Here is a 10,192-nt window from a genome sequence, read left to right as displayed (position 1 = left end):
TTTTTTTTTTTTTTTTTTTTTTTTTTTTGGGAGAAATGGGTGGAGGGCAATATTTATTTTGAAAAATATCATTTTAAATTACTCATTTGTAGGCTTTTTTTTTTTTTCAAACTGGGTTCTGTGGGTCCACTGAATCTTGTAATGTATTTAATTGTTCATTTATATTTTATTTCTTTATTTATTGGTAATATATCCACTTTTTTTAAAACACATTTTGCATTTGATTTTTTTTTTTTTGTGTGTAGCTGTTTATTTAATGACAAAGTAATATTATGCATTTTTAGGTATTTGGTTGGATTCAAAGATAACATTTGCAAAACACATTCAACAGATAGTAGATAAATGTAAAAGAGGAATAAATGTACTGAGGTGTTTGGCAGGAATAGATTGGGGAGCTGATAGACAGTCTCTAAAAAGAATATACTGTGCACTTATAAGGTCTACATTAGACTATGGGAGTATGATTTATGGAACAGCTTCAGCATCTCTGTTAGATAAGGTGAATAAAATACAAAACCAGACATTGCGATTATGCTGTGGAGCATTTAAAACTTCTCCTGTATCAGCTTTACAGGTTGAAATGAATGAGATGCCACTGGAGCTTCGCAGGTTGAAGCTGAAACTGGTATATTGGGCTACTGTAAAAGGGCATTCAGAAATACATCCAGTTAAAAAAGTATTAGAAAACTGTTGGGAACATGAATACATAAATATAAATAGTTTTGGATGGAAAGCAAATAATGAGGCACATCAAATTGGAATAAGTAATTGTGATGTTTGCAATACTGTTGTGTTGCCAGTAACACCTCCATGGTTATTCCCAATGCCTGCAGTTGACCTTCAGGTTTTAGTGAGTATAAATGATAAAAACAGACAAGAATCTAAAGATTCAATAGTACAGAAATATTTAGATCAGAAATATATATCAGTAACTCATATATATACAGATGGATCTAAAGATCCTGAAACAGGACGCACAGCAGCAGCAATATATGTTCCAAGGTTCAGGTATAGAATAGCAAAAAGAACATCTAATCACCTATCAGTTTATACAACAGAAATGATTGCCATATTATTGGCTCTTCAGTGGGTTGAAGACATTAATATACCTGAAGTAGTCATATGTTCAGACTCCTATTCAGCACTATCAAGTTTAATGAGTGGTAAATCTTCAACTAGACAAGACATTTTATCAGACATTTTACAAAGTTTGTTCAGAATACAAACAAAAACCATTATCTCTTTTGTATGGATTCCTGCACATATAGGGATAGAAGGTAATGAAGTGGTGGATCAAATAGCGAAAAAAACATTAAAACATCCAGACATAGAATTTAATGTTCCAATGAGTAAATTAGAAATAAAAGGGCTAATTAAAAAAGCATTAAAAGATATATGGCAAAGTAAATGGGATGGTGAGAATAAAGGACGGCATTTATATAATATTCAAAAAACAGTTGGAAATGAGAGGAGAATTTTTGGGAATAGAAAGGAAGACGGCATAATATCTCGCCTTAGAATTGGACACACTGCACTTAATCAATCATTATTTATAATAGGAAAACATGAGTCTGGACTTTGTGGTAAATGTGATCTTCCTGAAACAGTTGAACATATTTTAATAAAATGTAAAGGATATGACAACGAAAGAGTACAACTTACAGAAGCACTTCATATAGAAATAAATCAGATCTCACTTCAGAAATTGTTAAATAAAGATGTGACTATAGAAATGTTTCACATATTATTTAAGTATCTCAAAGATACAGAGTTAATAAACAGGATTTAAAGAATCTTATTGAAACTTTTTTAACTTTTTTTTTTTTTATTTTTTTTTTTATAGCTTTGTTCAATTTATGATGTTAATAACTGGAAACATCCATTGGGCTCCTTACAATTATAATGTTCTAATGTAGGTAACTTCCAATACATATGTAACTGTTAAAAAAAAAAAAACTCTCTTCGTCTACTTCTGTAGACCACTGTGGGACTTCCCTCATTCACTTTAACGGATGAGGACCTACGGATGGGTGACCCGGCAGAGAGCATTCGCCGTGCAGCTTTACACTTGCATGAATCCCAGCATTCACACACACCACAGACTCTCAGACAGCCTGGATCCCTGCTGCATGACCTGAACATACCTGAGGTACAACACAACAAGAACAACAACAACCCTGATCAATCAAATATGATTCTCAACAAAAAAACACATGCAGACTTATTTCTCAATACGTGTTCTGTCTAATGATTCAATAAACTGTTCCTTTTTAAGAAATAGATATTTCATCTATTTTGAGTTAAGTGTAATTGTGCAATCCTTTAGCAGCAGTACATTGGCACAGGTGAGGCAAAGAAGTTGGTGAGCTGCATCTCTCGGACCGTGATGCTTAAGAGCAGGCATGCTAACAGACTTTCAAATGCTGAGGTAAGGTAGTTTATATACGTTTTATGTCCGTCTATATACATGCATGCACAATTTTTCTGCCCTACTCTTTTTCATCTCTAGCCTAAGCGAAGGCAGTCTGTTATGTTCACCATTGTTAACACACCAAAACGCCAAAGAGGTAGTTTGCTGCAGCGAGGCCTGAAGCACCGTAAGGAAGCCTGTAAGTCTCCCACAGTGGGCAGTCGTGCCCTGCAGCCTGCGATGAGCGCCGCTAACAGCAGATCGCCGCTCTCACTGAGAAAATGTCCTCGCAACAAGTCTCCAAAAAAGGTACAAACAGCATGACCCTCTCCTGGTGTCGATAACAAATTGCTGTAATCATGAACCAAACTTCACTTGAGCTGGGAGTTTATTTGAGTAGTATTAGACTAATGCATGGTGCACAATTTCTAGGTTAAATTAGTGTTTTGTGTGTGTTTAGGGAGAGCAGTAGACGGACTGATCATCTTTCCTGACTGTATGTATCTGCTTGTTATGTGGCAATACACTTTAATATTGTTTCATGAATTTTTTAAAACTCATTTCATTCTCCACAGGTGATTTCTTTCTCGTCCAGGATCATTTGTGGACAAAACCTGGATTTATTTTTATCTATAATTTGTTAGTTTGTTTTCTGTTCACTGTGTAAATTGATTGAAGGTGTGTTTTGGAATAATGTATTAAAAATAAAAGATTTTTGTAATGTACTTTGTAGTAGTGTGTTTGAATGTTTCGTATTTACTGTTGACCATCATTTAAAAAAAAAAAAAGAAAAAAAAAAGCAGAGGTTATTTAGTTTCTATGAAGATAATGTTTTACAGATGCATTCAGTTTTCCCATTTCTTTTTTTTCCTTTCCTTCCTTCCTTTAATATATTTTTATTTACTTTTTCATTTATACATTTAGTTTTAGATTTTTTTTAATCAAAGTCATAAATTCTTCATACTCCAGTAGAGTACCATCATTTAAAAAAAAAAAAAAAGCAGAGGTTATTTAGTTTCTATGAAGATAATGTTTTACAGATGCATTCAGTTTTCCCATTTCTTTTTTTCCTTTCCTTCCTTTAATATATTTTTATTTACTTTTTCATTTATACATTTAGTTTTAGATTTTTTTTTTTTCTTTGGATTTATTTTTATATATTTATTACTTTATCGTGCATTTTCATGCATACGTATACATTGCAAACTATTTTTTTTCCACAGTAAGGTTGATCACACTCATGCTGCAAAATGTACATTTATGCAAGGCTTTATTACGATAAATAAACCAGAAATGTATCCTTTTTTTTGTTGTTGTTGCAAATCCTGTTTAAAAAAAACAAAAAAACATTGGAGAAATAAAATGCGTTACAATTTTGCGCCGTCTTTTCCCAGAAACCGAAAGTAAAAATGACGTCACCGGCGTGACCGGAAACGCGGAAGAGCAGTCAGTCAGGCCGTGGCTCCAACGGATGACATTTCTGTGGACGTTTTAGGCTTTTTTTTGTTTTGTTTTGTTTTTTAAAAACTACATTCATCGAACCGACTTTAAATAAAGCCAGTTTAACGCTAGAGCGCTTCCTAAATGTTTTGGGTAAGTTTTTGTCGCTTAAGATATTGATAGCTCAAATATTTTTTTCAGGCCACGAATTTCCTTGTTATGCGATAAAAGATTGTAATCGACATTTTTTCTGTTTCTTAGGTAGAAGCTGTGCTGTAATTGGTTTGTAAGGAGTTTATAACCATCATGAGTAATTTTAGGGACGATAGTGATTCTGAAGTGGATCGGTAAGTGTCTTGAGGGTTTGACGGTTTTTTTTCTTGATTAACCGGCCTGTTTTCCTTAGTTCTGCTAAACCAGGTTAGTTTGGTTATTTGAGACTCCAGCCAGACCGGGTGTGCAGAGCAAATTAAAGAAACTAAGAATGTCCTAAAATCAAAATAATTAAATGCAAAACAACAACTAGAAAGAATACACGCGTTGTAAATAGTAACTGTAGCAGGTACTAAGTGACACAGTATATTAATAAATACTCGTGTAACCGTGGTGTAATAGTTCAGGTTTGCATCTGTCAGGACAGATGTTTTGAGTAGTCGACTAGTTGATATACTTTTTATTTGTTTCTGTATTCCTGAAGTATATAATTCAACATCGTTCTCACGTTCTAGAATCATTTTGGTGCAAATTTTGTTTGTATCACTCCATTTAAAACCAGCAAACATATATGTTCCTCTGTTTTTTGGGAATTGGAAATATGAGAAAGTGTTAGAAGATCATAAGGATTGGGGTTATTGTGAGGAGACGCATAATCTGACTGATCAAATATCAAGCCACTTTATCAAAAATCATTCTTTCTGTCAGCGAAATCATTTGGTTTTTCGCATTGAAATACAATATGCATTTAAAAGAGCAGAGTGTTTGCTGGTTTAGACATTTGATGACCTGCTCAGGTTGGTCCAGGCTTGCATGAACACTCGTGGTATGAATATGGAGAGCTTACTTTGATTTTTAAGCATATTAGATTCCAGCGACGCTTCATCCAGTGGAGCGTTTTGAGTTGTGCTCTTTGAATTTTGGCCTCAGAATTACAGGTGTTGGTTAGCAATGCAAAATGTCTGTTTTTGAGTTTTGTGCAGGGACTGCTTGGACGAGTTTCCATTTGTTGAAAGGTCTTCAGAGTAGACGCATGCTTGTTTCCGCTGCTGTTACTTTGTTTCTGTTTTAATGTCGCTGTTAACTTTATTTTAAGGATCATGATGGACCGACCGTCCAGCAGTTATGGCTCCATGCATAGTGATGATCATGAAGGTGAAGAGGATGATGAATTTGAAGAACATCTGCTCAAACTACCAGCAACAAGGTATGGTAATATACAACTACACACACAAAAAAAAGAATTGGGAGTGTCATAATAATAATGATAAATCAGATTAGAAGCTCAAACTACCAGCAACAAGGTATGGTAATATACAACTACACACACAAAAAAAAGAATTGGGAGTGTCATAATAATGATAAATCAGATTGGATATGACATGCTTGACAAATTGTCAATCATGACAAAACTACAAATTACTTTAAAGGCAGAGTAAGTGATTTCTGGTAGCCAATGTTGATATTTGAAATCACCAAAACAAACATGCCCCTACCCCAAAAGGGTCTTGCCGCTATTCTATTTTATGCTCACCAAGCCTGCATTTATTTAATCGAAAATATAGTTAAAGCAATATTGTAAAATGTTTTACATTTCAAAAATGTGAATTTAAAATAACAGTTTTGTTCTGAATATAATTTAAAGTGTAATTTATTCTTGTGATGCAGAGCTGAAATTTTTGCATCATTCCAGTCTTGGTTAATTTGTTTACATCATGCATGTGTATTTTCAGGGTCAGGCTTCACCGCTCTGATTCGCCAGAGACTGCGCAATATAGCAGACCACTTACAAAAAATTAATATCAGTTGCCACTATTTCCCAAAAATATGTCTTAGTAAGATGATATTTAAATGTTTAGCTTTATGATTTTAAGGATCTGTTTAGTTTCTAAACGCATAATGCAGTGCAATACAATGATGATTGAGACCTGAACAAACAAATGTGACCCTGGACCACAAAAGCAGTCTTAAGTCGCTGGGGTATATTTGTAGCAATAGCCAACTACATTTGACTCCTTAAAGTGACTTACAGGAGTATTTTCTTTTTACCTTTGTAATGGCATCATTTTCATCTGTCAAATTCAAAAATTTATGTTTATAGTCTTTTTAAAATTTCTATTTAAAACACTATGTAGAATAAGACATAAGTTACCAATCATATGAAATTAGTATTAATAAATAAATTTGTACTACAGAGGTGGCACAGAAGAACACAAAAGTGGCTTGTAGGTACATTTTCAGACGTTTAATGAGGCTCAGAGGTAGCATAAGTGCAATTAAATTCATATGGAGATTAAGGTTTTAAATTATAACATTTTGAATACAGAAATATGATTCAAATAACTGAAATGATACGCTAAAAATGAAACTAAATCCGCCAGCAGGTGGCGGCAAGTTACTGATTTTATCATTGAATCATTCTTTCAATGGATTCGTTCGAACGGCTGAATCATTCAGGAATGAAGCAAGTGACTGTCTTTATGAACTGATGGAAATCCGTCATAGCGACGGAACTTTAATCCCTGTATTTGATACTCATAATTCAACATGATTTTACAAAAAAGTTATGTATGATCAAGTAAACCAAATCAGTCCGGTAAGTGTTCATCTTGAAATATTAACAGTATTAAAGTTATTCTTACATTTACTTCATAAAAATCAGTTAAGATTTCACAGCAAAAAGACAAGCTGAAACTGGACATTTGTACAGTTAAACTAAAGGTCCTTGCACACAGAGACCGAAATGCGTTTTTTTTTTTTTTTTTTTCGTATTAGTCATCCTTTCCTATCAAATTGCTTGCTACGGATGCGAAAATGCAGAAAATTGAACCTGATCCGAATTTTACGATGGACGGAAGTTTCGGAGCCAGTGTGTAAACGTGAGGTCGTGTTTATTTTTTTAACGTGCGAAAATTTCGAATGAAAATTTCGGACTCGATGTGCAATGACCTTAAGACTTTCTAATAAAATGTCTAAACTATCAATCAGACGACAAAAGGCATGTAGTTGTGTACAACAGGTTTTTCATCTTGTTCATTTTGAGGCCATTTACATGTCATTTTAGAGAGCAAGGTGGCCAAAGGGTTATTTCTATATAAACCCGTGTTTGATACAGGATCCTTCATGTTTTTTTTTGTCTTTCTGTCTCATTCAGCAAATGGTGGAGTGTCTTTCCCAGCTCCATCCGGAGGAGATCGCCTATTTTAAGCGCTCCCTGAGTACTCACTGCAGATTCAGGAAGAACTACTCAAGGATTGCGGATCTTAATGACCCGCTGGATCTGGCTGATAAAATGATCGAGGTCTGCGGGCTGGGAGAAGCTCTGCATCTGACCATACGAGCCATCCAAAATGTCGGAAAGGACAATCTGGCCGAATACCTAAGGAAGACCTGTAGAAGAGGTAAAGCAGCATCACACTTCACAAAAAAATTCATCGGGATTCAACTTTTTTTTTTTTTCTTTTTTTTTTTTTGGAGCTTGACAGACTTGGTCTCCATTTACATTTGATGTTTGACCTACTACAATGTATTAAATCACTTATATTTGACCATAAAATGCTCATTGAGTTTCTTGCACAATTTGAAAAGGAACATGTCAATTGTCATGATAAAATCATTATGTTGCCAAGATAATTTACATGTTGCCTGTGATAAACCCATGTGGTTAAGAAAACGAACTGCCTTTTGTAAGAAAAAAATTGGGAGGTGTATTCTGATACACATTAAATAATTAGGTTATTAATTATCAATAATGGGATAAATGTGTGTCTTATATAATATTTAATTTTTTTGTAATTTTTATTTTTTTTTATCCTATGAATGTTAGGTTAGAAATGTTGATGACAATATTTAGAAGATTTAAAGTCTTTTTTTCCCTCATGTTTAAAATGTTTGAATTATGTTATAAAAGCTTAGTCAGTTTCAGCAAAAATAAAATAGTTTCTAGTCTCTTTAGCTCATCTAGGCTGGAATAAAATAATTTATAGATGATGCAAAGCTGAATTTTCAGCATCATTACTCCAGTCTTCAGTGTCATATGATCCTTCAGAAATCATTCTAATATGCTTATTTGCTGCTCAAGAAACATTTTTGATTATCATCAATATAGAAAACAGTTGTGCTGCGTTTTTTTTTTTTTTTTTTGGAGCTCGACAGATTTGGTCTCCATTTACATTTGATGTTTGACCTACTACAATGTATTAAATCACTTATATTTGACCATAAAATGCTCATTGAGTTTCTTGCACAATTTGAAAAGGAACATGTCAGTTGTCATGATAAAATCATTATGTTGCCAAGATAATTTACATGTTGCCTGTGATAAACCCATGTGGTTAAGAAAACGAACTGCCTTTTGTAAGAAAAAAATTGGGAGGTGTATTCTGATACACATTAAATAATTAGGTTATTAATTATCAGTAATGGGATAAATGTGTGTCTTATATAATATTTAAAGGACGAAAGCGCCATTAGACGCCCTTCTCACCAGCTTAATAAAAGGCACGTTGCTTCCGAACGCCCGAGTTTGGATCACCAGCCACGTCACTGCCGCCCACCGAATTCCTCCGCAGCTAATCGACAGGTATGTAGAGTTAAGAGGATTCACGGATGAAAAGAAGGAAGAATATTTTACCAAGAGGACCACCGATCCTGAGCTCGGTAGGAAGGTTTATAACCACATGAAACGCTCCAAAGCCCTTGAGATCATCTGCCACCTTCCTCTCTTCAGCTGGATGGTGGCGTTCATCTTCGAACGAGGCTTTCGAGATCCCGAGTACGGCAAACACCCACCTGGCATCACGGCGTTTTTTTCGCAGTTGATCATCGTGCAGATGAACCGCTCGTTCGAGAAGTACCGCGGCTGCAACGTTGAGGATCAAAAGTGGAGGGATGAAGATAACAGGTTTATTTACATGATGGGGAAAATGTCATATAGGATGATACAAGAAGGTCGGGACTGGTTTACGGTGGAAGATTTGACCTCTGTCAACCTGACCTATGAAGATTTGCGCAGTCGCGATGAATTAACCACTGAGGTCAAACGAAAGAACGAAGACATTCATACTTGGGTCTTTAAGTTTGTTCACATTACCGTTCAAGAGTACATGGCCGCCATGTATGCCTATGTGGCGTTTCGGAAACATGGTAAAAATGTGATCGAACCAAGCAAAATGTCTTGGTTTCAGGGTCCAAATAAGGATCGGCCTGTGATTGAACTGTACCGTCCTGCCATCGACCGCGCGCTGGCGTCTCCGAATGGTCATCTGGACATGTTCCTGCGGTTCCTGGTCGGATTGGTGACTCCAGGAACTGAGGATAACCTGCGCGGATACCTGCTCGGTCACTACCACCCCAAAGCCAAAGGCACAGAGGAAGTGGTCAAATACATCAACAAAAAAATGAGAGATAACATCCATCCTGACAGGAGAAGAAATCTGGAGTTGTGTCTGGTGGAGCTGGAGGAAGGCAAAGAGTAAAGATGAGAAGAAACAAAGCAGGACAGTGTTCAATCTGTTAAGCGGGACTGTGAAACACTAAACTAAACGCAGTGTCTCACAGGAACGACTCGGTTAAAGGGATGGTTCACCCTCTCATTATTTACAATACTGGTCAAAAGTTTGGAATAATTTGGATTTTTACTGTTTTTGAAAAGTCTTGTCCAAGGCTGCATTTATTTGATCAAAAACCGTAATATTGTGAAATGTTATTTCTATTTAAAATAGCTGTTTTCAATTTGATATGTTAAAATGCAATTTATTTCTGTAATGCAACGCTGAATTTTCAGCATCATTACTCCAGTCGACATGATGTGTGAAAATATAGAGAACTATTTTTTTTTATTTTTAGTGTAAAACTTTTTCCATTCAGGCTGCATAATTTTGTTGAATTATTCAAAATGCATGAAAATATTAGGTATTTAAGACACTTTTTTAAATTGCTATTAGCAAGACAAAAGTGTAATTTCCATCAAAGAATGTTAATTAACGCATAATTTTAGCTGTGGTGGAAATTACGCTGTGGTGGGAATTTTCATTACTTTCAGGGGGAAAAAAGAAATCGTTCTAATATGCTGAATTGGTGCTCAAGAAACATTTCTTGTAATTATTGTTGAAAACCCCCCCCCCCCCC

The 10,192-nt window shown here is 35.1% G+C and overlaps 2 protein-coding genes across 8 annotated transcripts in view; both read left to right on the top strand.

The window, feature by feature from the left end:
• LOC107706061 (nuclear mitotic apparatus protein 1) overlaps window positions 1–3,094 on the top strand; it is a 13,469-nt gene extending 10,375 nt beyond the window's left edge. For 6 of the 7 annotated variants that reach the window (XM_016509629.1, XM_016509630.1, XM_016509632.1 and 3 more), the window contains 5 exons: window positions 1,979–2,149; window positions 2,327–2,428; window positions 2,510–2,719; window positions 2,871–2,906; window positions 2,986–3,094. In XM_016509629.1, coding sequence (XP_016365115.1) covers window positions 1,979–2,149; window positions 2,327–2,428; window positions 2,510–2,719; window positions 2,871–2,882 — 495 coding nt within the window. In that variant the 3' untranslated portion in view covers window positions 2,883–2,906; window positions 2,986–3,094. The remainder of the gene's footprint in view (window positions 1–1,978; window positions 2,150–2,326; window positions 2,429–2,509; window positions 2,720–2,870; window positions 2,907–2,985) is intronic. The other variant, XM_016509628.1, reaches the window with a different exon arrangement.
• A 749-nt stretch (window positions 3,095–3,843) lies between these two features.
• Window positions 3,844–9,667, top strand: LOC107706052 (protein NLRC3-like). Its single transcript, XM_016509622.1, has 6 exons — window positions 3,844–4,003; window positions 4,112–4,197; window positions 5,160–5,270; window positions 5,797–5,830; window positions 7,218–7,510; window positions 8,520–9,667. Exons 2-6 carry the CDS (start codon window positions 4,157–4,159, stop codon window positions 9,538–9,540), a joined length of 1,500 nt encoding a protein of 499 aa, XP_016365108.1. The 5' UTR covers window positions 3,844–4,003; window positions 4,112–4,156; the 3' UTR covers window positions 9,541–9,667.
• The last annotated feature ends 525 nt before the right edge of the window (window positions 9,668–10,192 follow it).

This window comes from Sinocyclocheilus rhinocerous, unplaced genomic scaffold (genome assembly GCF_001515625.1).
Source record: "Sinocyclocheilus rhinocerous isolate Xijiao unplaced genomic scaffold, SAMN03320098_v1.1 scaffold2912, whole genome shotgun sequence".
NCBI classification, from domain to species: Eukaryota; Metazoa; Chordata; class Actinopteri; order Cypriniformes; family Cyprinidae; genus Sinocyclocheilus; species Sinocyclocheilus rhinocerous.
The sequence above is the reverse complement of the archived record's forward strand: the minus strand, read 5'-3'. Positions and strand labels throughout refer to the sequence as shown.